Source organism: Somniosus microcephalus, chromosome 2 (assembly GCF_052327205.1).
Source record: "Somniosus microcephalus isolate GS21.2 chromosome 2, FLI_Smic_1.0, whole genome shotgun sequence".
Classification (NCBI taxonomy): Eukaryota; Metazoa; Chordata; class Chondrichthyes; order Squaliformes; family Somniosidae; genus Somniosus; species Somniosus microcephalus.
In genome coordinates, this window is record NC_140988.1 from 5,985,834 (window position 1) to 6,013,657 (window position 27,824).

Below are 27,824 nucleotides of genomic sequence, written 5' to 3' on the forward strand. Positions count from 1 at the left end.
AAATAGAGGCACTGGAGAAGGTGCAAAACAGATTGACAAGGATGATTCCAGAACGGAGAGGTTGTACCCAGCAGGAAAGATTGAACAGGCGGGGGCTCTTTTCTCGAGAAAAAAGACAGAGAGGTCTTTAAAATTATGAAAGGGTTCGATAGGGTAGACGTAGAGAAGAGGTTTCCACTTGTGGGGGAGACCAGAACTAGGGGCCATCAATATAAGAGAGTCACTAATAAATCCAATCGGGAATTCAGGAGAAACGTCTTTACCCAGAGAGTGGTGAGAATGTGGAACTCGCTACCACAGGGAGTGGTTGAGGCGAATAGCGAAGATGCATTTAAGGGGAAGCTGGATAAACACATGAGGGAGAAGGTGATAGGGTGAGAGGAGGCTGGTGTGGAGCATAAACACTGGCACGGACCAGTTGGGCCGAATGGCCTGTGTGTGCTGTAAATTCCATGTAATGTGCGCTAGGTGACCAGAGTAAATAAGAACAAACGAGCATTAATACAAGGGGGGGCTATGGAATAATTAGTTAAAAATTAACATAAGGGATGCTCAAAATGCAGCCAGATACCACAGTGGGAGAACTGGAAAGAGATTAGGAACAAGAGGAGGCCATTCAGCCCCTCGAGCCTGATCTGTGACCCAACTCCATATAGCTTCTAAGGGACATTTTCCCATTTCTGATTTTTCTTGTGTTCTTAAGAGTTCCCAGACCAGCCTGTAGAACAGAAGCTATCTTTCACAGCGCTTGTTAGAGCTCCGAGATGGCTGTTGGGGCAGAGCATCGCACGGCGCAGTCACGGACGAGAGCCAATAATTACAGCTCTCTTGGGTCGAAGCCACAGACTCGGCGCCAGCTCCCAGCCCCGGAAAAAAAATCTGACATTTGTTTCATTACAAATCAGACTTGCGCCTGTTGAGAAAACCATTTCCAAATCATAACCAGAGCACCAACTTGGAACACTCCTGTTTTGTATCTTTTTTTAAATGCAAACGCAATGAATATTTTATTCAGCTCACAAACAATTGTTTTTTGGATCAAACACTTAGTTGATTTTGAAAGACTAAAATTGCAGTTAAGCAATCATCGCGGAGGAATTTTTTTGGGTCACTGCAATGCGTCTTACAGCTACTCGTGAAAAAAAGTGCGATGTACTTCACACGGAATCAAATCTAATCCATTTTTCCTTTACTAACCAAACAGGGAGGACATTAAGGCCATAATACACCCTCGAGTCTGTCCCACTAATGCTCGAATACACTAAAAAGTGTTAGTTCACAATATAATATGGATATAGCCAATGTTCCCTTCAAGCTGCGCAGCTCCTGTGCAGCCAGCGCAACAGCTTTTAAATAGATAGAAAAACCACGCACGCGCAGGAATTTGAATGGGCCGCACAGCCCATTAAAGGGGCCGTGCATCAAAAAAAATTAAAGGGAACACTGGATATTAACAATTTCACCCTAATTATTATTATTTTTTTTTAACATTGCTGCTATCACACAATAGTCACACACTCAAGATGTTGCCAAGCATGTAAACTTGTTAAAATACCTGCATTTATTCTTTTATCAGGTAATGTAACATTAAAACGTGTTACAAGATGCATAATTCAGAATACAGGCTATATTAGGGTAGCAAAAAAACCAGACCTCAATTCCCCCTCATCAATGATAATGATATCAATGCAATACATCTGTCAATGGGTCCATCGCAATTGCTGTGTCAGGTTTCGATGCAGCGCCGAGCTCTTGTGCCACTTTCTCTTATTAGTTTGCCTAGTGTTTGGGTAATCTGCTTAATCGGACAGTTTCATTTCCGAGGCAAGGGTCGTTCCGAAAGCAGTGATGCTTTAACTTCCTTCGGAAGCTGCAACAAAAATATTTGGTAAGTTAATTAACTATTTAACGCAGAAGTTCTGGTATATAACGAGCGATTTGAAGACAAGGATTCACGGTGGGGGGGTTTCTGACCCAAACTGCAAAGTTACACGACGAGTAACAAATCCTGAAACAGCAATGCTGACCTAAAGTCAGACAACGGTAGGTTTAATAACCTTTTCAATCTCAAAGTTTCTAATTTTTCTGCATTTTCCAGTCTTGCTGCCCCAGACTTTGAATAAAGTTCCTGTATATTCAATCAGCCCGTTACATGGAATGTACAGCACAGAAACAGGCCATTCGGCCCAACTGGTCCGTGCCGGTGTTTCTGCTCCACACCAGCCTCCTCCCACCTCTCCATCTCACCCCATCAGCATATCCTTCTATTCCTTTCCCCCTCATGTGCTTATCCAGCTTCCCCTCAAATACATCTATACTATTTGCCTCAACCACTCCCTGTGGTAGCGAGTTCCACATTCTCACCACTCTCTGGGTAAAGAAGTTTCTCCTGAATTCCCTATTGGATTTATTAGTGACTATCTTACATTTATGGTCCCTAGTTCTGGTCTCCCCCATAAGTGGAAACATCTTCTCTATGTCTACCCTATCGAACCCGTCTGGTCTGGAGGTCCTGTGCAGGCCGCTCACTGGCTTTTACATGGGAGAAACTGCGTAATTTTTTTTTTTTTTTTTTTTTTTAAACAGGGAATGTTGATCATCACCCCTCCTTACTGTAAATAAAAACATATGTTTTGAGAAAAGTAGTTTTCAGGGACCCATGCACTGCTGCATCAGTGCCTCAATGCTCCACTGTGCCAATATAGTAAGTGTATTCATGCAACGGTGCACTAACACAATGCTGGACTGATGCAGTGTCTTCATGCTCCACTGTACCAACGTATTGGTTCACTAATGCAATGCTGCACTAATTAAATCTGTCTCTTAACGCTCCACCTATTCTAAGTTCCTGATGTTAACGGTCGTCTGAAGGTACCATCCAGATAGTGGGAGGGGAATAACAGTACGTCAACCCAAGCAACTTTCGTATACCATTAAACAGCAACAAAGGCCAAGAGTTTCTGGGATCGATCCCCCACAATCTTGGTCAGGGAACATTGTTCGGGGGGGGGATTTAAAACTAAACAAAGATAATTTACAGCAGAAAATGTTCTCACAAATAAAGATCAGACCCTATGCTACATTGCAGTATTTGCCTGAACTTCATGCAGATTGACTCGGTGACGGGGTCCCTGCAATTTCCTTCTGTACCAGCGGTTTGGTGGCTAATGGAGATAAGTGAAGCCCTTACCCTTTTCTTGACTTCCTTGGTCATTCTGTCCGGCAGTAATCCCGGAGCACGATGAGTTCAGGTAAAGTTCTATGTAGCGATGTTCTGCATCGAAGAGAATTGAACGTTAACAGCATGTTGTATCAAATCAAACACTGTGGCTGAATGCTTGGCGTCTGGTCCCTGCTCGACATGCCCAGAGTAGATGAAGCGTGAGAGCTGGCTCAAATTTCGCCACAACCAGTGAGAAAAGCGCTGAAGTGCTGTCAATCACTCTCAAAAATAATTCCATTTCCCAAAAAACCAAACAACCAGATCAGTGGAAACAAAATATCAAACTCTTTTCAGTTTATAGGAACAGGAGGAGGCCATTCAGCCCCTCGAGCCTGTTCCGCCATTCAATGAGATCATGATTGATCTGTGATCTGACTCCATCTACCTGCCTTTGCCCCATATCCCTTAATACTTTTGGTTAACAAAAAGCTATCAATCTCTAATTTAAAATTAACTATTGATCTAGCATCATTTGCTGTTTGCGGAAGAGAGTTCCAAACTTCTACCACCCTTTGTGTGTAGAAGTGTTTCCTAACTTCACTCCTGAAAGGTCTGGCTCTAATGTTTAGACTATTCCCCCTAGTCCTAGACTTCCCAGCCAGCGGAAATAGTTTCTCTCTATCTACCTGATCTGTTCCCCTTAATATCCTGAAAACTTAGGTCAAAACACCCCTTGACCTTCTAAATTCCAGGGAATACTAGTTTGTGTAATCCGCTCCCCCAAATTTATAAAATAATAAAGAGAAAATAATTAATGTTTTTGTCTATTTATCTTATCAAAACCCTTCAGGGGACAAGGGAACATAGTCAGAGGCAGTTCATTCAGGAGAGAAGTTGGGAACTCTTCCACACACAAAAGGGTGGTAGAAGTGTGGAGAGATCTCCCACAAAAGGCAGTAGGTGCTAGCTCAATCATTTTAAATCCGAGATCAATCGATCGAATTTTGATAGCCAAGGGTATACAGGAAACTTTATTTTATCCGGCACGGACGGGACCGACGTGGTGCCGGTTCATCAAAAATTCCGGATAACCGAACGCTATAGTAAAAGAAGCAACAAACCCTGTTGCTAGCTTCAGAACAATGGCCACAAGTTGCAAGCGTCTCTGTAGCTTAGCAACAGCTGCAGCCACACCCTTGCACAGCAACACATGGAGCAAGGCAAGTAATAAAAGTTACCTGAACCTACTCCTGAGTTTTGCCGGTTAACCGACATTTCCGGTTATTTAGGGGCTGGTTAATCGAAAGTTTCCTGTAAAAGGTTATGGAGCCAAGGCTGGTGGGTGGAATCAGGATACAGATCAGCCATGATCTCTACGAATGGCAGAACAGACTCGAGGGGTTGAATGGCCTCCTCTTCCTATGTTCATAGTTTTGTCTTTTAATGGCGATCTAGGCACCAAGGTCAAGAGACACCATTCACTGTCTCTCGTTGTGTTATCCAAGAGGCCATGGTTTGAATTTCAAGTCGCTATTTATTTGATAGACAGCTGAGGTACCATATTGTATGCAGAAACATACACAAGAATAAAAGAAATTGAATCTAATGGTGATTTAAAAAAAAAATTTTACAATATAAAATGAAAATATTTTTACAAGAAGTTTGTGAGAGGAACCCGAGATAAAATCCTATTGTAAAATGAGGCTTGAGGAAGAGAGAGAAATCTGAATTAGAAGTAACGTGCTTTTGTCATACTTTGCCGAGTGGTTGAGTATATTCAAGGCTGAGATCGATAGATTTTTGCACTCTGAGGGAATCGAGGGATATGGGGATCAGGCGGGAAAGTGGAGTTGAGGTCGAAGATCAGCCATGATCTTATTGAATGGCGGAGTAGGCTCGAGGGGCTGAATGGCCGACTCCTGCTCCTAATTTTTATGCTCTTATATAACAGTAACTAGACTTCAAAAGTAGCTTATCTGGTCACTATCACATTGTTGTTTGTGGGAGCTTGCTGTGTGCCCTAAATTGGTGGTCATAAAAGGTGCTATATAAATGCAAGTCTTTCTTTCTTATATTGGACGTGAAGCACTTTGGAATGACATGATAAGGTGTTGTATCAATTCAGGTTCTTCGTTCTAAAGAAATAGTCAGCACAGTTGTCTGATCAAGAGGGCAATCGATTACTGCAAGAAGGCAGAGTGCATGTGATCGCCTGAGGAGGTCAGAGAGGAATTTTCCACAATATCTTTCCCCTTATTGGCCCTGGGGTCTTGCTCTGTTTTTTCCCCCTCTCCCAGGAGATTACACGGCTGCAGGGAAGGGAGGGGCTGGGTAAGGAAGTGTTAGTCGCGATGCTCTGGCCATCAGGGTGTAGGACAGGCTCGATGGACCAGCTGGTCTTTTCCGGCATGGTAATTTCATTCATGTGGGTTAATAGTCGATATATAATAATAGAATAATAGAGGTGTTCAAATTTATATGGGGTTTTGATGGAGTAAATAAGGAGAAACTGTTTCCAGTGGCAGGAGGGTCGGTAACCAGAGGACACAGATTGAAGGTAATTGGCCAAAGAACCAGAGGGGAGATGAGGAGAATTGTTTTTACGCAGCGAGTTGTTGTGACCTGGAACGCGCTGCCTGAAAGGGCGGTGGAAGCAGATTCAATAGTAACTTTCAAAAGGGAATTGGATAAATACTTGGAAACAGTTGCAGGGCTGTGGGGAAAGAGCAGGGGGGGAGTGCGACTAATTGGAGAGCTCGTTCAAGGAGCCGGCACAGGGACAATGGGCCGAATGGCCTCCTTCTGTGCTGTAAGATTCTATATTGTGGATTTTATTTAATATCAGTATCATGAGATCTGCTACGAATGAATACACATCGAATAAAATGGTTTATTCCTGAAGCAATTGCGGGAATGAGTAAAGTGCTTACGCATGTGTGATTTATCTTTTGTCATGGCAGCGACGGCATCTGCGTGGGTCGCGAAGTGTACGTCTGCTTCTCCAGTGGCTTTTCCATCAGGGCCATACTCCACAATAATCCGCACTGGCCTCACTGGCTGGAAGAACTGGAACGGAAACACGGTTTCACAGCACCATCTCCCGAGAGGCTTTTTAACATAACGCGTCCCACACAAAACTGAAGACGCCTTTCAGTTTATCGCACGTTAAAAACAAAACAAAACAGATACCAGCGCATTTCACACCTAATCTAGAGCTGTCTTTTGTCTCCACTATTCCTATCACCATCTCATCTCGTTTTGAATACCTCAATGTCTCTTCACTTTTGTTCTCTCCCAGCCTGGTCTCTTAATCTATTTCATTTCCTGTGCCTCTTTTGACTCGAAACCTTGACTCTAATTTCTCTCCACGGATGTTGCCTGACCTGCTGAGTTTTTCCAGCATTTTCTGTTGTTATTTCGGATTTCCAGCATCTGCAGTATTTTGCTATCGTACATAAAGTGAACACTTCACTTTCGCAGCCTCCCTCTCCGCAGTTCCTTACTCCTGCAGGGGGCTTTATGCCATCAGCCTCTTCACAGTGAATGCAATCTCACCCTCTGCCATTTATTTCACTGCATTACACGCTGCCTTATTAATCCTCCACTATTACCATTCAAAGTGTCTGTATAAAAATAAAATGAATTTATGTTGGAAGCAACACCTAATGCGGAGAATTAATTTAATGTCCTCTATGCATCAACTTCTCAATCTTAATCAGGAATCAGCTGTGGCTCAGTGGGTAGCACTCTCTCTCGCCTCTGAGTCAGAAGGTTGTGGGTTCAAGTCCCACTCCAGAGACTTGAGCACAAAATCCAGGCTGACACTCCCAGTGCAGTGCTGAGGGAGCGCCGCACTGTCGGAGGGGCTGTCTTTCGGATGAGATGCCTTCTCAGGTGGATGTAAAAGATCCCATGGACACTCTCTCTCAAAGAAGAGCTGGGGAGTTCTGCCCGTGTCACTAAAATACAGGTTATCTGGTCATTATCTAGGGCGACAGGATGGGAAACGGGTTGGGGGCTTGCTTTGCTTTTCAGTGCACATTTTATGCTGTTTTGATTTTAAGTGACGTACGATTATGCCCACATATGTCATTAGCGCTACAGCAATGCCTGACACCAGGGGTGCCTGGTTTTGTGGGGGGGGGGGGGCGCGAAGGGTTAAGTTAAAAAACCCAGAAAGCCTGTGTAATCAATCAGGGCCGGCAGGTGTCCTGATCAGCAGCCGGCAAGAAAAGCTCGCGGGAGTGGCAGGTGTTCGAGGGGCCACTGGGCAGGGGGTGGGGTTAGGTACTGAACGACAGGTGATCGCGAGGTGCGAGCTTCTTGGGACTGCCCGAAATAGCCGGCGCGCTTAATACGGTTTAAGCGGAGCCTTCGGAAATTGACGCCTGCGGCAATGGCAAATTGTTAGCGCCATCCACGCGATCTAGGCAGCGGCTCGGGATAATCGGGGGCGGCGCGAGTGGTGGGGCACTGTACCACTCAAGTTAAATCGAGAAACGTTTTCATGGTGCAGCAATGCACATGAATATATATATTGCTCACAGCCAATTGGAAGCGTGTGATGGGGCAAGTGTTACAGAAAGATATTTCTTTTTAGGTGAAGATAAACACTTACTTTCACAACATCCTGTCCATTAACACGAAATGGGAGGCCCCTCATGTGCACATTATGCACTTCAGATCTTTGAACACAGTGATTAGAATCCAAATCATTTTTTGATAGCTGCACTGTTTTAAAAAAAAGAAATCACAATTCTGTTAAAAAAAAAATTACTAATTGAACCTTAACATTAAAATGCCAAATATTTTAGAAATGTAGCTGGTTACACAATACAAAAATACCCATCACGTCACATGTGCCATAACAGGGGTATGAGTAGAAGCATTATGTAAGAAATTAGGAAAGCAAATGGTATGTTGGCTTTTATTACACAGGGTTTGGAGTATAAGAGTAAAGATGTCTTACTGCAATTATATAGGGCCCTGGTGACACCACACCTGGAGTATTGTGCACAGTTTTGGTCTCCTTACCTAAGGAAGGATATACTTGCCTTAGAGGGAGTGCAACGAAGGTTCACCAGACTGGTTCCTGGGATGAGGGGATTGTCCTATGAGGAGAGATTGAGTAGACTAGGCCTATATTCTCTAGAGTTGAGCAGAATGAGAGGTGATCTCATTGAAACATACAAAATTCTTACAGGGCTTGACAGGGTTAATGCCGGGAGGATGTTTCCCCTGGCTGGGGAGTCTAGAACCAGGGGTCACAGTCTCAGAATAAGGGGTCGGCCATTTAGGACTGAGATGAAGAGAAATTTCTTCACTCCGAGGGTGGTGAATCTTTGAAATTCTCTACCCCAGAGGGCTGTGGAGGCTCAGTCGTTGAGTATATTCAAGGCTGAGATCGATAGATTTTTGGACTCATGGGGAATAAAGGGATATAGGGATCGGGCGGGAAAGTGGAGTTGAGGTAGATCAGGCGTGATCTCATTGAATGGCGGATCCGGCAGGCTTGAAGGGCCGACTCCTGCTCCTATTTCTTATGCAAGTCATAAAGATGGAACACCAAGACAGGGAAAGTCTTCACGCAGCATTACAATCTAATTCAGACATTCCAAACTCATGGAAAATGGCAGAAATGTCGGAACTGTTGCACAGGCCCAGTTTATTCAGTAAACCAGCAAAGCAAAACCAAGTCCGGATTTGTACCCTGGGGATATTATGGCACCAAGATAGGAAGAGGAGGAGGCCATTCAGCCCCTCGAGCCTGTTATATAGGAAGAGGAGGAGGCCATTCAGCCCCTCGAGCCTGTTACACAGGAACAGGAGGAGGCCATTCAGCCCCTCGAGCCTGTTACACAGGAACAGGAGGAGGCCATTCAGCCCTCGAGCCTGTTACACAGGAACAGGAGGAGGCCATTCAGCCCCTCGAGCCTGTTCCGTTATTCAATCAGATCAAGGCTGATCTGTATCTTAACCCCATCCACTCGCCTTGGTTCTGCGGCCCTTAATACCCTTGCCTAAAGCTCGAGGGGCTGTACGGCCGACTCCTGCTCCTAATTCTTATGTTCTAACAAAAATGAAACACACTTGTAATAGAATGTGGGCACCGACTTTCTCGATTTTTTTCATATAAAAACACGATTAGACAACATCACTGCGTCTCACATTGACCTCTCGCTGAAGTTTAAAATGTTAAGATTAACAGGCGCCAGCGAGTCACTTCAAGGCTGCAATCTAATCTCTCAGTTCAGATGACAAGGAGCTCTGCTTTTGCAGTTGATGCGGTTATTGGAACCTCATTAATTCAATCACTGGCACCCAATCGCTATAGCATCTTATTTTTTCCAGTTAGTTTACTAACATCCAACATTTCCCGCTAAGCCGGTCTGGAGGTCCCGCGCAGGCCGCCCACCAATGTTCCTTTTAAGCTGCGCAGCCGAGCTGTGATCTGCAGGTCCCGCGCAGTCCGCTCAATGGCGCTAACATGGAAAAAAACGCGCAGGTGGGGTAATTTGAGTGGGCCGCACACCCCAAGAAAATTTAGCGGGAACATTGCCACTCACCGGCTTTTAAATGGAAGAACATAAGAACTCGGAGCAGGAGTCAGTCATTCGGCCCCTCGAGCCTGCTCCGCCATTCAATGAGATCATGGCTGATCATCTGCCTCGACTCCATTCACCGGCCCTATCGCCATATCCCTTGATGCCCTTACTAGTCAGAAATTTATCGACTTCTGTTTTGAATATACCCAATGACTGAGCCTCCACAGCCCTCTGGGGTAGAGAATTCCAAAGATTCACCGCCCTCTGTGTGAAGAAATTTCTTCTCATCTCAGTCCTGAATGGCCTACCCTTTATCCTGAGGCTGTGACCCCTGGTTCTAGACTCCCCAGCCAAGGGAAACATTCTCCCAGCATCCACCCCATCAAGCCCTGTAATAATTTTGTATGTTTCAATGGGATCCCCTCTCATTCTTCTAAATTCAAGAGAATACAGGCCTAGTTTACTCAATCTCTTCTCATGACATTCCCGCCATCCCAGGAATCAATCTCGTGAACCTTCGTTGCACTCCCTCTATAGCAAGTATATCCTTCCTTAGATAAGGAGACCAAAATTGTACACAGTACTCCAGGTGTGGTCTCACCAAGGCCCGATAGAATTGGAGTAAGACTTCTTTACTCCTGTACTCAAATCCTCTTGTAATGAAGGCCAGCATACCATTTTCCTTCCTAATGGCTTGCTGCACCTGCACATTCACTTTCAGTGACTCATGTACAAGGACACCCAGGTCCCTTTGAGCATCTGCATTTCCCAATCTTTCACCATTTAGGAAATACTCTGCCTTTGTTTTTTCTACCAAAGTGGATTAACTTCACATTTATCCACATTATATTCCATCTGCCATGTTCTTGCCCACTCACTGAGCCTGTTGAGATCCCCTTGAAGCCTCTTCACATCCTTTTCACAACTGACACTGCCACCTAGCTTTGTATCATCAGCAAATTTGGAAATGTTACATTTAGTCCCCTCATCCAAATCATTGATATAGATTGTGAATAGCTGGGGCCCAAGCACCGATCCTTGCGGTACCCCACTAGTCACAGCCTGCCATCCTGAAAAAGACCCGTTTATCCCTACTCTTTGTTTTGTCTGTTAACCAATTCTCAATCCATGCTAGTATATTACCCCCAATTCCATGTGCCCTAATTTTATTCACCAACCTCTTATCGAAGGCCTTCTGAAAATCCAGATACACCACATCTACTGGTTCCCCTTTGTCTACTCCACTAGTTACATCCTCAAAGAACTCCAATAGGTTTGTCAAAAAGGATTTCCCTTTCATAAACCCATGTTGACTCTGCCCAATCTTACTATTAGTTTCTAAGTGCCCAGTTATTGCATCCTTTATAATAGATTCCAGCATTTTCCCAACTACTGATGTGAGGCTAACAGGTCTGTAGTTCCCCGTTTTCTCTCTCCCTCCTTTCTTAAATAGCGGGGTTACATTTGCTATCCTCCAATCTGCAGGAACCGTTCCAGAATCTATAAAATTTTAGAAGATGACAACCAATGCGTCCACTATCCCAATGGCCACCTCTTTCAAAACCCTAGGATATAGGTCATCCGGTCCTTGGGATTTATCGACTTTTAGTCCCATTAATTTTGCTAGTACTGATTTTTTACTAATAATAATTTCTTTAAGTTCCTCATTCTCACCACACCCTTGGTTTTCTCGTATTTCTGGGAGGTTTTTTGTGTCTTCCTCTGTGAAGACAGAAACAAAGTATTCATTTAATTTCTCTTCCATTTCCTCATTCCGCATTATAAATTCTCCCGGCTCTGACTGTAAAGGATCTACATTTACCTTCGCCAGTCTTTTCCTTTTCACATACCTATAGAAGCTTTTACAATCCATTTTTATATTTTTCGCTAGTTTGTGCTCATATTCCATTTTCCCTTTCTTTATCAATTTCTTGGTCCCCCTTTGCTGATTTCTAAAAAGATCCCAATCCTCAGGCTGACTGCTTTTTCTGGCAACTTTATAAGCTTCCTCCTTTGACTTAATACTAGCTTTAATTTCTTTTGTTAGCCATGGTTGGATCACTTTTCCTTTTGGGATTTTATGCCCCAGAGGAATATATGTTTGTTGCAAATTATGCATTATTTCCTTGAATGTTAGCCATTGTATGTCCACCTTCATACCTTTTAGTGCAGTCTCCCAATCTACCATGGCCAACTTGTCCCGCATACCCTTGTAGTTTCCTCTGTTTAGATTGAAGACCTTAGTTTCAGATTGGACTACATCACTCTCAAACTTAATGTAAAATTCAATCATATTATGGTCACTTGTCCCTAAAGGCCCCTTTACCACAAGATTATTGATTAGCCCTTTCTCATTACACAGTACCAGATCCAGAATAGCCTGTTCCCTGGTTGGTTCCTCCACATACTGATCCAGGAAACCATCTCGCATGCATTCCAAGAATTCGTCCTCCACACCATTAGTGGTAATTTGATTTGCCCAGTCAATATGTAGATGAAAGTCCCCATGATTACCGTATTGCCCTTGTTACATGCACTTCTAATCTCTTGATTGATACTGTGCCCTACATTACCACTACTGTTTGGTGGCCTATACACAACTCCCACCAATGTTTTCCACCCTTTGCTGTTTCTTAGCTCCACCCAAACTGATTCCAGTTCTACATCACGATCTGCCAAGCCAAGATCTTTTATCTCTACCGTACCGATCTCATCCCTTTATTAACAGCGTTACGGCACCTCCTTTTCCCTTCTGTCTGTCCTTCCTAAATGTTGAGTACCCTGGAACATTCAGTTCCCAACTTTGGTTACCCTGCAACCATGTCTCTGTAATGGCAATTACATCATACCCATTTACTTCTATTTGTGCCATTAAGAAACCGCGCATGCGCAAAAATTTGAATGGGCTGCGCAGCCCCTTAAAGGGACCGCGCACAAAAAAATAAATTCGAGGGAATATTGCTAACATCCCTTACCATTCTGAACTCTTTCTTCTCTCTCTGCTATATCCCCGTTATCACTGTTACTGTTCGCTACATTACAGCTTTCAACATCAGTTACAACTTCCTGTGCGGTGGGACATCGAGGCAGCTTCTTTGAGGGGCGGATGTACAAACGGAGATCGTTCTTGGTGCTCCGGAATATTTCAATGTACCTAACCCAAAAAAACAAAAACACAGTATGGATATAGTTCAGAATCAAATGGTGATAAAATGTACCAGTCAGCATTGTTTGTAACATGATCATCAGTCACCGCTATTTGTTGTACAGTTACTTTTGTTTGATGTCATCCTTACTGGCAAACTAACCCCCACCTTCGGGCTACCTGTCCTCGACACTTCTGCGACATACTCTGAATGGAAGTAGGCTCCGCGCTGTGCAAGATCGGAGGGATTTGGAGATACAGGTTCACGGGACATTAAAGGCAGCACCTCAGATTGATAAGGCCGTTAAAAAAAAATCTAATAAAATTCTAGGTCTTATTTCAAGAGGTATTAGAATATAAAAGCCAAGAGGTAACGATGAAACTACATAAAATCTTAATAAGACCTCAGTTAGAGCACTGTGTGGGGTATTGGGCTCCACACTGTAGGATGGATAGCGAGGCTTTAGAGCGGGTACAGCGCAGGCTTACGAGGATACTGCCCGGTATGAGGAAATACAAAGAAAAGACTTGAAAAACCGGGTTGTTTGTTGTTAGAACAACCTAGATTACTTGGTGATATGACAGAGGTATTTCAATTTATGAAAGGATTGGACAGGGTAGGTAGAAGCAGACTGTTTTCAGTAGCTGAGAGGTCAAGAACGAGGGGCCAAAGATACAAGATTAAATGTGAGGGATTTAGAACAGAGGGCAGGAGAAACATTTTCACACAAAGAGTCGTGAAGCTGTGGAATTAACTTCCAGGGTTAGTGGTTACACAGAATTACATACAGTTCTACAGCCCAGAAACAGGCCATTCGGCCCAACTGGTCCGTGCCGGTGTTTCTGCTCCACACCAGCCTCCTCCCACCCCTCCTCATCTCACCCTATCAGCAAATCCTTCTATTCCTTTCTCCCTCGTGTGTTTATCCAGCTTCCCCTTAAATGTATCTATACTATTCGCCTCAACCACTCCCTGTGGCAGCGAGTTCCACATTCTCACCACTCTCTGGGTAAAGAAGTTTCTCCTGAATTCCCTATTGGATTTATTAGTGACTATCTTATATTGATGGCCCCTAGTTCTGGTCTCCCCCACAAGTGGAAACATCTTCTCTACGTCGACCCTATCGAACCCTTTCATAATCTAAGAGACCTCTATCAGGTCACCCTTCAGCCTTCTCTTTCCTAGAGAAGAGGCCCAGCCTGTTCAGCCTTTACTGATAAGTTGGTTGAGGCACAAACTATGCTGAAGAGTAGATTGGTGAGATAGTGAAGAAAATGGGTTGAAGGGATTTGGGAACCGGGCGGGACTATTTGCTTGCAATGTAAGGGCAAACACAGATAGGGACTGGTGGGGCCAACTGGCCTGCTTCCGTGTTGTAACTTCGACATGTCCTGCTCGGGACCAACTCTCCTGCCAATTTGCTGCCGATTCCTGACTCTTGCTAGCTCGGCAGACGCTGGAGGCCATCTGTACCTTGTGAGGGTGACCAAGCGATCAGAGAGGCTATCGAATCATACTCGGCCCCAGCTGGAGGATTGTGTCCAATTCTGGGCCCCGCACTTTAGGAAGGACGGGAAGGCTTTGGAGAGGGTGCAGAGGAGATTTACTAGAATGGTTCCAGGGATGAGGGATTACAGTTACGTGGATAGACTGGAGAAGCTGGGGTTGTTCTCCTTGGAGCAGAGAAGACTAAGAGGAGATTTGATCGAGGTGTTCAAAATCATGAAGGGTTTAGACAGAGTAAATAAAGAAAAACTGTTTCCAATGGCTGAAGGGTCGATAACCAGAGGACACAGATTTAAGGTGATTGGCAAAAGAACCAGAGGTGACATGAGGAAAAATCTTTTTTACACAGCGAGTGGTGAGGATTTGGAATGCGCTGCCTGATAGGGCGGTGAATACAGATTCAATAGTAGCCTTCAAAAGGGAATTGGATAAATACTTGAAGGAGGAAAAATTGCAGGGATTTGGGGAAAGAGCGGGGGAGTGGGACTGACTGGATTGCTCTTCGAAAGAGCCGGCGCAGACTCGATGGGCCGAATGGCCCCCTTCTGTGCTGTACTGTTCTATGACTCTGAATCGCAGAGCCTGATCCCTCTCCTTAACTCCACATCCACATGTTCAGATTAACGAGCTCAGTGTAAAAATGGAACTAAACCTGGCACTTTCTGGGCCGGAGGCCTCGGTACCCTGCCACTTATACACCATGCACTGGGAAATTCTTTATATGTTTTTATGCATCAAAACCGGGAAGCGTTATTCTGTCACACGATACTGACAGCCGTAATGAAATAACCTGTCCGGGGAACAGGTTAATGCTCTCAACCAGTAAACACATCACTTATCTACTTAGATCTTCAACTCATCAGAAAAAGACAGTAAAGTATTGCATTTATATAGCACCTTTCACAAGACTTCTCCAAGTGTTGCATAGCTAATTAATTAATCATTTTTGCAGTGCAGACGCTGGTTATGTATGTAACCGTGGCAACTAATCTTCACAGAGCAGGGCCTCATAAACAGCAATGCGACGATGACCAATTAATCTGTTATTCCAGGGATAAATGTCGACTAGGACACCGGTAGAACCCCATTGCTCATCCCTGAAGTCACTCACCATCCTGACTTGGAAATATATCGGCCGTTCCTTCATCGTCACCGAGTCAAAATCCTGGAACTCCCTCCCTAACAGCACTGTGGGAGCACCTTCACCACACGGACTGCAGCAGTTCAAGAAGGCAGCTCACCACCACCTTCTCAAGGGGCAACTAGGGATGGGCAATAAATGCCAGCCTCGCCAGCGATGCCCACATCCCGTGAACGATTAAAAAAAAAAAATTAAGAATAGTGCCATGGGATCTTTTACGTCCACCGGTGCAGGTTGACAGAGCCCTGGTATAACATCTCATCCAAAAGACAGGATCTGCAATAATACACCGTGGCAGCACGGTGGCATAGTGGTTAGCACTGTTGCCTCTCAGCGCCAGGGACCCGGGTTCGAACCCGGCCTCGGGTGACTGTCTGTGTGGAGTTTGCACATTCTCCCCGTGTTTGCGTGGGTTTCCTCCGGGTGTTCCGGTTTCCTCCCACAGTCCAAAGATGTGCGGGTTAGGATGATTGGCTATGATAAATTGACCCGTAGTGTTAGGGGGATTAAATACGTGGGGTTACGGGGATAGGGTGGGATATGTGTTGGTGTAAGGGTTACGGGGATCGGGTGGGATATGTGTCGGTGCAGGCTCGATGGGCCGGAATGGCCTCTATCTGCACTGTGTGATTCTGTGATTCTGTGACAACACTCCCTCAGTAACTGCACTGAAGTGTTAGCTTAGATTGTCTGCTCAAGTGGGGTTTGAACCACAACCTTCTGACTCAAGCAGTGAGAGCGTTACCACTGAGCCAAGCTCTGAGATATTTTATCACATGTTCCAAGTACCTGAGGTACGGTGAATTCATTCTCACTGGTATCCACCAAAGCATCAATATACAACCTCCACATTGGGTTGGCACTGCAAGCATTCACAGGGCCATCTTACTCAGTGCATGTATGTACGAGAACCCCACTGGACCAGTTTACTCAATAGTTGTACATAGATAACTGACCCTATTTAAAACAGTATTGGAAACAGTACAAAAATTACACTATGAAGAAAAACTTTCATTTCTGTAGCACCTTTCCCAACCTCAGGATGTCCCAAAGCGTTTTACAGCCAATTTTTTTGAAGTGTAGTCACTGTTGTAATGTAGGAAACACGGCAGCCAATTTGCACACAGCAAGCTCCCACAAACAGCAGCGTGATAAATGACCAGGCCATCTGTTGGTTGAGGACACCAGGGAGACGTCCCCTGCGCTTCTTCGAAGCTGGTTTACTCTTGATTTATCACAGGAGGGCGTGACTACCGCATCAACCTCACCAGTGGAATTAATCATGTGCAGCCTTTGGCTCCCTGCGGAATCTCGCTGTGCGAAATTGGTTGCCGCGCTTGTCTACGCATCAAGAGTGATCACACTTCAGAAGCAACTCATTGGCTGTGAAGCACTTTGGACGTAAAAGGACATAATTTAATTATCAATTCTTTCGTTTGCACCTGTTCAACTCATGCCGATAAGACAGCGAAAAGCCACACAGTCCAGACAACCCGGCAAAGTTGAAACTGTTTTGTCTGAATTGCTAAAAAGAGGGCTATCTGCTCACTGACCAGCATTTCGCCGTCACTCTCGCCAGGAATCGAGACAAGGAGTTACAGGACGTTTATGTGCCTACAATTCCCCAAACCATGACTTTCAAACTTTGCTCAGGCCATTGGTGGAGATAACAAGAGCCATTCATTTCCCCATATGAAAAAAGATAAATGCATATTATGCAATTTTCTACAGCGACTTCAGATCCTGCTAATTCTCTTTCGATGTCAGATTTCCAGCATCCGCAGTATTTTGTGTTTGCTTTGGTGTTTGATTCACGGCTTCTTCTCTTCCAGGAATTTCCCCACCTTGAAGATATTCTGGGAGATTTCCCTTTGTCTCTTTTACCTTGCTCGCCAACATCTTCCAGTTCTAATGATAGCTCAGCGACCTGAAACGTTTAACTGTTTCTCTCTTGCCACAGATGCTGCCTGACCTGCTGGGTGTTTCCCAGAATTTTCTGTTTCTATTTCAGGTCCATCTAGGCTTGTGTCTCTGGTGGCGACAGAGGTAGAGGGGTCTGGTCTGCTCCCATCAAAATTGCTTAGCTAACTGCCAGTAGACACTGGGTTTTTTGCCTCGCCACCCCTCCCCAGGGAGACAACACAGCCTCTGCCCATCGCTAATTTAGGTCAGGAAGTGACACACGTCAAACCTCTAATTAACTGGTCACTCAATTCATTTGCTGTCTGTGGGATCTTGCAGTTCGCAAACCGGCTGCCCTGTTTGTCCACATGTCAGCCGTGGCTCAGTGGGCAGCACCCTCTCCTCGGAGTCAGAAGGTTGTGGGTTCAAGGCCCACTCCAGAGACTTGAGCACAAATTCTAAGTTGACACTCGCAGTGCAGTGCTGAGGGAGTGCTGCACTGTCGGAGGTGCCGTCTTTCGGATGAGGCGTTCTACCGAGGCCCCGTTTGCCCTCTCAGGTGGCGTAAAAGATCCCATTGCACTATTTTGAAGAAGAGCAGGGGGGTTATCCTCGATGTCCTGGGGCCAATGTTTATCCCTCAATCAACATCACTAAAACAGATTATCTGGTCATTATCACATTGCTGTTTGTGGGAGCTTGCTGTGTGGAAATTGGTTGCTGCGTTTCCCACATTACAACAGTGACTACACTTCAAAAGTACTTCATTGGCTGTAAAGCGCTTCGGGACGTCCTGAGGTCGTGAAAGGCGTTGTGGAAATGCAAGTCTTTCTTTACAAAAACAGCTACTTCAAAACAAAGAGTCATTTGTTGGTTGTGAACTGCTTTATAATGCCCTAACAGGAAAAGATTCTATCTAAAATGCGGCTCCATATTTAATTAAATACGTACCTGGACCCAATCATTTCTCGGTCTTTCGCCAGGGCCTGCTCTGCGATTTCCTGACTTGCAAACTGGACAAAAGCGTCCCCTGTGTTTCTGCCCCGGTGATCCCTCGTTATAGTCACACCGTCTTCTACAATCTCCAGCCCTGCAGTGAACGACAAGAACATTAAAACATAAGAATTAGGAGCAGGAGTTGGCCATTCGGCCCCTCGAGCCTGCTCCGCCATTCAATAAGATCATGGCTGATCTTCAACCTCAACTCCACTTTCCCGCCCGATCCCCATATCCCTTGTTTCCCCTAGAGTCCAAAAATCTATTGATCTCAGCCTTGAATATACTCAACGACCGAGCCTCCACAGCCCTCTGGGGTAGAGAATTCCAAAGATTCACAACCCTCCGAGTGAAGAAATTCCTCCTCATCTCGGTCTTAAATGGCCGACCCCTTACCCTGAGATTATGCCCCCTAGTTCTAGACACTCCAGCCAGGAGAAACAACCTCTCAGCATCTACCCTGTCAATCCCCCTCAGAATATTCAGAAAAGAAAATGCCCTTCAATATCACTAATAGACAGCACAGTGACACAAAGTGTAAACTGTTGAATGGCTGACGCAAAAAGGTTACGACAGCCTCCGGTCGCCTCTGGAACCTGCCCAGACTGAGGGTTCAACGATCTCTTCGTTCTGCTGACTGCAAGTGAAGTGAATCTGGAGACTCTCAAACCAGTTCCTCGTGGGAACACAGCCCGCAACACACAACTGCCTATAATTCAACTCAATTGGCACTGGATTCTGAAGCCCCTACTCCCAAGAGTCCGTGAGGGTAGCAAGTCCTCACAGGCGTAGTACAGGACCTGTTCTTAGACTGAGCCGATATGTACTGTGGGACTAGGAGAGGGTGCTTTAATCTATACCCAACCCATAATATGCACGATTGGAGACTACAGGAAACTTTGTGCTATCCGGCACCGACGGGACCGAGCTGTTGCTGTCCCATCAAAACTGCCGGACAAACCAGCACTAATGTTGAAACTTACGGAGCTTTTGAGCTCCGTATCTGGCAACAAACCCTGTTGCTTAGCAACAGCTTCTAAAACAGTCGGCCGTACCTTGCAAGCGTCTCTGTAGCTTAGCAACAGCTTCAGCGAGACCTTGCAGAGCCTGACTGGTGAAAAAAAAGCAACGAAAAGAAAAAAAAACTAACGAATCCGCTCCTGATTTTTGCCGGTGGATCGAACATTCCGGACAGTTAACCTCCGGATAAACCAAAGTTTCCTGTAGTTGACGACAATGCCAGATGCCAAAATTGGAAAAGTGTTCTCCAGCTCGTGATAAGCACGACATTAATTGGGCTAGAAGAACAGAAAGATAGTCGGGATGCCTCTGTTTGGTACAATAAATGTACAGTTTAAAATACCATCATTAACCCCGATAGCTCATTCCTTCCTTCAATCTTTCCAAAGGCACATCGAGTGAGCACTTGGTGAGATGAGGATCGATACGAATGGTTCAGCAGCTTTATTCACTCCAGATGAGAAAATATAGGTCAGCATTTATGATCAGATTCGCTTACTTTAATCAATACAACTCGGCTTCACATAATAACGTGCAACGAGAATGCTACACTCCCCCAGATAACGCAGTGAACCATCTTACTTAAACAGAATAACTTCCCTTCGTTCTCCTCTCCCTCGGCTAGGCAAGGCTCATCTGCCCTCGCACTCCCTGTTCAAAAGCCTCACCCCTCTCCCCCTCTCTTCACAGACGAGATGAAAGGGGTTTCCAACGCAATGGGTGCGAGGTGCCCCTTGATTAAAAAAACTTGAGAATATACACTTTTACTTAAAAAAAAACATTAAAATAACTATTTTCTGTGGGGGGGGGGGGGGGGGGCAAAATGGCCATAACATCTTGAAACATAACACTTCGCAATGGCCAAGGTGCAGCAGTCAAGAATAATTCTACCACAAAAGCAAAATCAACCGATGACTGCTGTTGTGATCTGGAATGTGGTGACTGAAAGGGATTTGGATAAATACTTGAAGGGGAAATATTTGCAGGGCTGTGGTGAAAGAGCAGGGGGCGGGGGGGCAGGACTAATCGGAGAGAGCTCTTTCAAAGAGCCGGCACAGGCATGACGGGCCGAATGGCCTCCTCCTGTGCTGTGAGATTCTATGACGGGGATGTCCACAAGGGGTTTTGAACCTAAAGAACGAAGACAGTGAACGCTGCGTCAAGAACTGACAAGAGTGCGTAGAAAACGTCAACAAACCGGCAAAGAAGTGATTGATTTCCTCTGTGGTGCAGCTGAACGGCAGCCCTCGCAGACGCACAACGCTGCCATCAGTCAGTTCCTTTTCACTAGCGTGGAGACGCTTCAGAAGGATCTCCACGTCACTGCTGCCTAGTTCAAACACTGGGGTGATGGAGAGAAAAAGTTTGGTTATTTAACTTTTTCCATGCATGAGTTACACTTCTTAAAAAAAAAATGTTATCTTAAAATATTTCCCTCTGAACATTTCTCTCTTTTTTATCAGTTTGGTTTTCTCTACGTGGTCCCGAAAATAGGGAAATACAGAGACGAGCCTGTTCAGCCACGCAGCCGAGATAGGGAACTCAGGAGGGCACGGAAACAAGGCTCTTGTGCTGTTACCAGTTATAGTGTGTTATACAGCAACTTGCCTTTATATAGCACCTTCAATGTAGTAAAACGTCCCAAGGCGCTTCACAGGAGCGTTATTAAACTAAAATTTTACACCGAGCCACATAAGGCAATATTAGAGCAGGTGACCAAAAAGGGGTCGGTTTTAAGGAGTGTCTTAAAGGAGGAAAGAGGCGGAGAGGTTTAGGGAGGGAATTTCGGAGCTGAGGGGCCCAGGTGGCTGAAGGCACGGCCGCCAATGGTGGGGGCGATGGAAATCTATACAGACAACAGTCTGACCTAACCGCAACAAAACCTGCGAATGCCACTAAAGCTCAACAGTTTGGAAGAAAATCAGTGGCTGGCTGTTGTTAGTCCCCACGGTCAGAATAAATGTCATCACCAGTGCAGTGCTTTCGTCCTGCTCACAGTCATTCGGTGACATGTTTGGGGTTTAAAACTGAAATCCCCACTGAAATACAGCAGTTAGCTACAATGTTCCTGTCAAGCTATGCGGCGGCGCGGCCATGCAGTGGTCGGGAGGACCTGCGCAGGCCGCTCGCCGACTTTTAAATAGAAAGAAACCGCGCATGCGTGATAATTTGAAGGGGTCGCGCACCCAAAAATATTAGCCAGAACACTGGTTAGCTATGCCTCAAAGTGAGAGAGTTTAATTCCCAGCGCAAAGAGGGTACCAAAAAGGAGGAATAAAATTAAGGTGGTAAAGTGTTAAAGCAACACATCACAGTGCTTCTCCATCCACATTAGCTTTTCAGTGATTCTGAAATACTTACTTTTATTAAAGATGGTGTCTTGGGTCACACGCTCTTTGATACTTTAAGTGATAAGCTTCCACTAGTTGGGAATCACTATCTCTGGTGCTGACCACGTATCAAGGACACTGGCAGAAATGTTTATTGGGAGATTTCTGGGGGTTTTGGGCTGGGACACTCAGAGATTGAATAGACTTGGGAATTAAAATATATACTTTGTAACATCTTAGAGACTGAGCTAGACTGAAGCATTTTTCAGATGATGATGGTGCCACGTCAATGTGAGAATTGGGCTGTCGTTATAACTGAAACCTGTCGCGTCGAATGTACAGCCCAGAAACAGGCCATTCGGCCCACCTGGTCCGTGCCGGTGTTTCTGCTCCACACGAGCCTCCTCCCACCCCTCTTCATCTCACCCCATCACCCTATCCTTCTATTCCTTTCTCCCTCATGTGTTTATCCAGCCTCCCCTTAAATGTATCTATACTATTCACCTCAACCACTCCCTGTGGCAGCGAGTTCCACATTCTCACCACTCTCTGGGTAAAGAAGTTTCTCCTGAATTCCCCATTGGATTTATTAGAGACTATCTTCTATTGATGGCCCCTAGTTCTGGTCTCCTCCAGAAGTGGAAACATTTTCTCTATGTCGACCTTATCAAACCCTTTCATAATTTGAAAGACCTCGATCAGGCTGCCTCTCAGCCTTCCATTTCTAGAGAAAAGAGTCCCGGCCTGTTCAGCCTTTCCTGACAGTTGTAAACTCTCAGTTCTGGTATCATTCTATTAGTGGTCATATACGAGCATTCTTGTACTGAGACGGGGTAATGATTTAAAATCACTGATGTTAAGTCAGTAATTTAACAGAGGGGAGATGAGAATTATTTTTTACACAGCGAGTTGTGATCTGGAACGCGCTGCAGGTTCAATAGTAACTTTCAAAAGGGAATTGGATAAATACTTAAAAAGGAGAGATTTGCAGGGCTGTGGGGAAAGAGCAGGGGGGAGTGGGACTAATTGGAGAGCTCGTTCAAAGAGCCGGCACAGGCACGATGGGCCGAATGGCCTCCTTCGGTGCTGTAGGAGAAGAACAGGCTTCATAAACAGGAGACCCTGGAGGTGCAGCATTCTGGAGTTCACCGTCAATGTACCTTCAATGTAACGTTGCCCCATGTACTTTCTGTCCTTCTCCAGGGCTTTCTTAACATCCTCTGCCGACTGGAGTTCAATAATTGCTTCTCCACTTGGCTTGCCTGCTCTGGTGCACAGGAAGTGGACACCTTTAACACCGCTCACAACGCCGCAATCTAATACAGGGGGGAAAAAGGACAAATGTGAATATAAACACGGACCACTCCAAGTGACATTGCATCAGATCCAGCAGAGAACGGGGCAGTGCATCTCCTTCACAAACGAGTTTCCCCTCAAGCAAAATGGATTCAACACATACACACACACATATATCAATGTATGTGTGCGTATTATTAATGACTGGTTGGGAGTAACAGGGCTGTTCTTTAGGTTATGCTGATGGGGTGAGATGAAGTAGGGTGGGCGGAGGCTCGTGTGGAGCATAAACACCGGCACCGACCAGTTGCCGACAACTATTTGTATTTATATAGCGCCTTTAACGTAGTAAAACGTCCCAAGGCGCTTCACAGGAGCGATTATCAAACAAAAATTGACACCGCGCCACATAAGGAGATATTAGGACAGGTGAAGGACGTTTTAAGCAGCACCTTAAAGGAGGCGAGAGGTTTAGGGAGGGAATTCCAGAGCTTAGGGCCCGGGCAGCTGAAGGCACGGCCGCCAATGGTGGAGCGAAGGAAATGGGGGGGATGTGCAAAAAGCCAGAACTGGAAGAGCGCAGAGCGCTCAGAGGGTTGTGGGGCTGGAGAAGTTACAGAGATAGGGAGGGGCCAGGCCATGGAGGGAGTGGAGCACGAGGATGAGAATGTTAAAACTGGCTGATTGGGTGTCAATGTAGGCCAGCAAGCACAGTGCTGCTCACACACTCCCCCGCAAAGCACTGTAGCACGAAGCGCACTGCTTAATACATTCAAAAAAAACGTCTCTTCATAAACCAGCTGTCTCAGTGCAAGCTCGCTCTCTCTCGAGGGGGAAACAGGTAAACCAAAAAGCACATCTAGATTTTAGAAAATACCTTACCCGAGAAAAACTCCAACACATCTTCCGCTGAGCAGGACCACGGAAGACCCCGTGCCCTCACAACAAACACCACATTGCCCTCCATTCCTAATGGAGTTGGGTCATAGTCAGGAAGTGGGGGATATTCCTCCGCTTGGAAAGGTTGGTATGTCTCCTGCAGGAGATTAAAGACAAAAAAGAACAAGGACTAAAACACTGAGTGGCTCCGATCAACACAGTAAAGCCGAGCTTCTCAAACTGGCAAGTTTTTTTTATTTGTTCCTGGGATGTGGGCGTCGCTGGCAAGGCCAGCATTTATTGCCCATCCCTAGTTGCCCTCGAGAAGGTGGTGGTGAGCCGCCTTCTTGAACCGCTGCAGTCCGTGTGGTGAAGGTGCTCCCACAGTGCTGTTAGGGAGGGAGTTCCAGGATTTTGGCCCAGCGACGATGAAGGATCGGCGATATATTTCTAAGTCCGGATGGTTTGTGACTTGAAGGGGAACTTGGAGGTGGTGATGTTCCCATGCGCCTGCTGTCCTTGTCCTTCGAGGTGGTAGAGGTCACGGGTTTGGGAGGTGTTGCCGAAGAAGCCTTGGCGAGTTGCTGCAGTGCATCGCTGTAACAATACCTGAAGTACGCCAGGCCGTTAGCCAACAACCTGTGAGCTGTCCCAGATTTCATCAAAGCTTTGCCCATTTTTAAACCACGGTATATTTTCAGTCCTGCTGACACTCTTGAAGATTGAGGTCCGAGTTCATTCATTTCTCAAATACCACACCTCTCATTTCGTTTTTAACACCTCGCATCAAATTAACGCAAGCAATACAGAACTGAGCTTATGATGGACAGCTCAGTAGGGAATAAATTGTACTCTTTGGAAAAATACCAAGGGGAGGACGATGACAAGGGAGTCAGAGGCTAGGCGGGCATGTTAAGGTGATGGAGGTGAGGGGGAACAAGACTACAGAGGGATTTGTAGATGTGGGGGAGTATTTTAAATTCAATCTGTTGGGGGAACTGGGAGCCCATCAGCAAGGACCACACGATGGTCAAACAGCACTCTAATGCAGAACAGAATGCAGGGTGCAGGCATGCACATGATTTGGAGATTAAGAAGGATGGACGTCAGGAGGCTGGTCAGATGGGTGCTGGAGAAATCCAGTCTGGAGGTGGTGAAGGTATGAGTAGGTAGTGGAGGTAAGGTCGGGGTGGAAGTGGGCAATAAAGTGGAGGTAGTTATAAGCAGTCATGGTGATGTCGAACACGTTGGGCTTATTTCTGGATCAAAGAATGACACAAAAGATTAAAAACAATCAAACTGCATGTGAATTAGCTTCATCAGTATGGAATTTGATGTAGATCTTCATCTGGCATTCGGTGTATTCCATGTTAGGCAAATCGGATGCACTGTTTTAATTATTGCAGGGCTTAGTACGGAAGATCGGCTGATGATGCAGCGGGAGGCGATCAGTGAGCTGGTATTGGAGGAATAGAGCTGGTCTACATTGGCTCCCGGTTTGGAAACGCCTCCATTTTAAAATTCTCATCCTTGTGTCCAAATCCCTCTGGGGCCTCGCCCCCTCCCTATCTCTGTAACCTCCTCCAGCCCCACAACCCTCAGAGATCTCTGCGCTCCTCCAATTCTGGCCTCGAGCATCCCCGGTTTCCATCGCTCCACCATTGGCGACCGTGCCTTCAGCTGCCTGGGCCCCGAGCTCTGGAATTCCCTCCCTAAACCTCTCCACCTCTCTCTCCTCCTTTAAGATGCTCCTTAGAACCGACCTCTTTGACCTTCACCTGCCCCAATATCACGTGATTGGTGTCAAATTTTGTCTGATAATCGCTCCTGTGCAGCAGCTTGGGACGTTTTACTGCGTTAAGGAGCTGGATAAATACAAGTTGTAATGGCTAAATAACCAGTATATATATACACAAATAATATACCTACATGTTATTATATATATAGGGCTTATACATTAAAAAATATACTTACAGTATATAGTACATATACATATAATTAATTAATTATATATTGGTAATGAATATATTTTATAAAGTGTGCACATAATATACTTGTATATTCATATATTTAAATATTTACACATATTAAAAAGTATTTCTATGAATTTAAAATGCAGTTGTGAATTTAAAGTGAATTTATAAGTATTTGCATGTATTTATATTTAAAAGCTGTAAAGTGTGTTTCTGGGGGTTTCTCTGGCGCTCGGGTCTCGGGCTTTGCTCACCTGATGCAGGCCGCGGCTCTGGAGCCCAGGCCTCCCCGCACTCCACCCCGAGGCCCCGCTCCGGGCCTGCGGCTCCCTTACTGCCGCCGCGGGGAAGCCGGGCCTGAAGCGAGCTGCCACCAAGTAACTGCGGCCCCGGGACAGGGCTCGGAGATTGAGAAAAACCCCGAGCCTGCAACTGATGGCCATGGAGACCAGGTCAGAGCTCGGAGCAAAACACGACCCGCCCGCAGCAGCTTCTCCTCGCACCGCCCGGCACTGCCCACCCGGCCGGCCTCCAGAGACAGCGCCACCCGGAGCTCGGGAGACACACTGCAGCTGGCCTCCAGACACAGCGCCACGGGGAACCCGGGACACACACTGCAACCCGCCGGCCTCCACACATAGCGCCACCGGGAGCTCGGGAAACACACTGCAACCGACCTCCAGAGACAGCGCCACCCGGAGCTCGGGAGATACACTGCAACCGGCCTCCACCACAGCGCCACCAGGAGCTCGGGAGACACACTGCAGCTGGCCTCCAGACACAGCGCCACCGGGAACCCGGGACACACACTGCAACCCGCCGGCCTCCACACATAGCGCCACCGGGAGCTCGGGAGACACACTGCAACCGGCCTCCAGAGACAGCGCCACCAGGAGCTCGGGAGACACACTGCAGCCCGCCGGCCTCCAGAGGCAGCGCCACCCGGAGCTCGGGAGACACACTGCAGCCGGCTTCCACAGGCAGCGCCACTGGGAGCTCGGGAGACACATTGCAACCGGCCTCCACATACAGCGCCACCCGGAGCTCGGGAGACACACTGCAGCCGGCCTCCCGAGACAGCGTCACCAGGAGCTCGGGAGACACACTGCAGCCAGCCGGCCTCCAGAGACAGCGCAACCCGGAGCTCGGGAGGCACACTGCAACCGGCCTCCAGAGACAGCGCCACCGGGAGCCCGGGAGACATACTGCAACCGGCCTCCACATACAGCGCCACCCGGAGCTCGGGAGACACACTGCAGCCGACCTCCAGAGACAGCGCCACCAGGAGCTCGGGAGACACACTGCAGCCCGCCGGCCTCCAGACACAGCGCCACCTGGAGCTCGGGAGACACACTGCAGCCCTCCACACACAGCGTCATCGGGAGCTCGGGAGACACACTGCAGCCCGCCGGCCTCCAGAGACAGCGCCACCCGGAGCTCGGGAGACACACTGCAGCCCTCCACACGCAGCGCCACCCGGAGCTCGGGAGACACACTGCAGCCCGCCGGCCTCCAGAGACAGCGCCACCCGGAGCTCGGGAGACACACTGCAGCCCTCCACACATAGCGCCACCTGGAGCTCGGGAGACACACTGCAGCCCTCCACACACAGCGCCACCCGGAGCTCGGGAGACACACTGCAGCGCGCCGGCCTCCAGAGACCCCGCCACCCGGAGCTCGGGAGACACACTGCAGCCCGCCGGCCTCCAGAGACAGCGCCACCCGGAGCTCGAGAGCCACACTGCAGCCCTCCACACACAGCGCCACCCGGAGCTCGGGAGACACACTGCAGCCCGCCGGCCTCCAGAGACACCGCCACCCGGAGCTCGGGAGACACACTGCAGCCCGCCGGCCTCCAGAGACAGCGCCACCCGGAGCTCGGGAGACACACTGCAGCTGGCCTCCACAGACAGCGCCATCTTACAGC

At 46.8% G+C, this 27,824-nt stretch overlaps 1 protein-coding gene across 2 annotated transcripts; it reads right to left on the reverse strand.

Moving 5' to 3' along the window:
• Nucleotides 1–1,538: 1,538 nt before the first annotated feature.
• On the reverse strand, nucleotides 1,539–26,443 carry LOC147122513 (G-rich sequence factor 1-like). 2 transcript variants are annotated; one of them, XM_086006067.1, is made up of 11 exons: nucleotides 26,152–26,443; nucleotides 23,928–24,081; nucleotides 22,910–23,065; nucleotides 20,618–20,761; nucleotides 18,355–18,493; nucleotides 12,684–12,862; nucleotides 11,383–11,430; nucleotides 7,782–7,894; nucleotides 6,094–6,229; nucleotides 3,191–3,274; nucleotides 1,539–1,870 (listed from the first exon to the last, which is right to left on the reverse strand). In XM_086006067.1, exons 1-11 carry the CDS (start codon nucleotides 26,338–26,340, stop codon nucleotides 1,854–1,856), a joined length of 1,359 nt encoding a protein of 452 aa, XP_085862193.1. In that variant the 5' UTR covers nucleotides 26,341–26,443; the 3' UTR covers nucleotides 1,539–1,853. The 2 variants fall into 2 exon arrangements, with proteins under 2 accessions (XP_085862193.1, XP_085862198.1); XM_086006072.1 differs by lacking the exon at nucleotides 11,383–11,430.
• Between the last annotated feature and the right edge of the window lie 1,381 nt (nucleotides 26,444–27,824).

Excerpts from the sequence above, each read along its gene's own strand:
- LOC147122513 (XM_086006067.1), bottom strand. The coding sequence starts at position 26,340 with ATGGCCATCAGTTGCAGGCTCGGGGTTTTTCTCAATCTCCGAGCCCTG. Across the intron at positions 24,082-26,151 it reads AGAGCCGCGGCCTGCATCAG|GAGACATACCAACCTTTCCA; the intron begins GTGAGCAAAGCC and ends AATCTCCTGCAG. Across the intron at positions 12,863-18,354 it reads CGAGAAATGATTGGGTCCAG|GTACATTGAAATATTCCGGA; the intron begins GTACGTATTTAA and ends TTTTTGGGTTAG.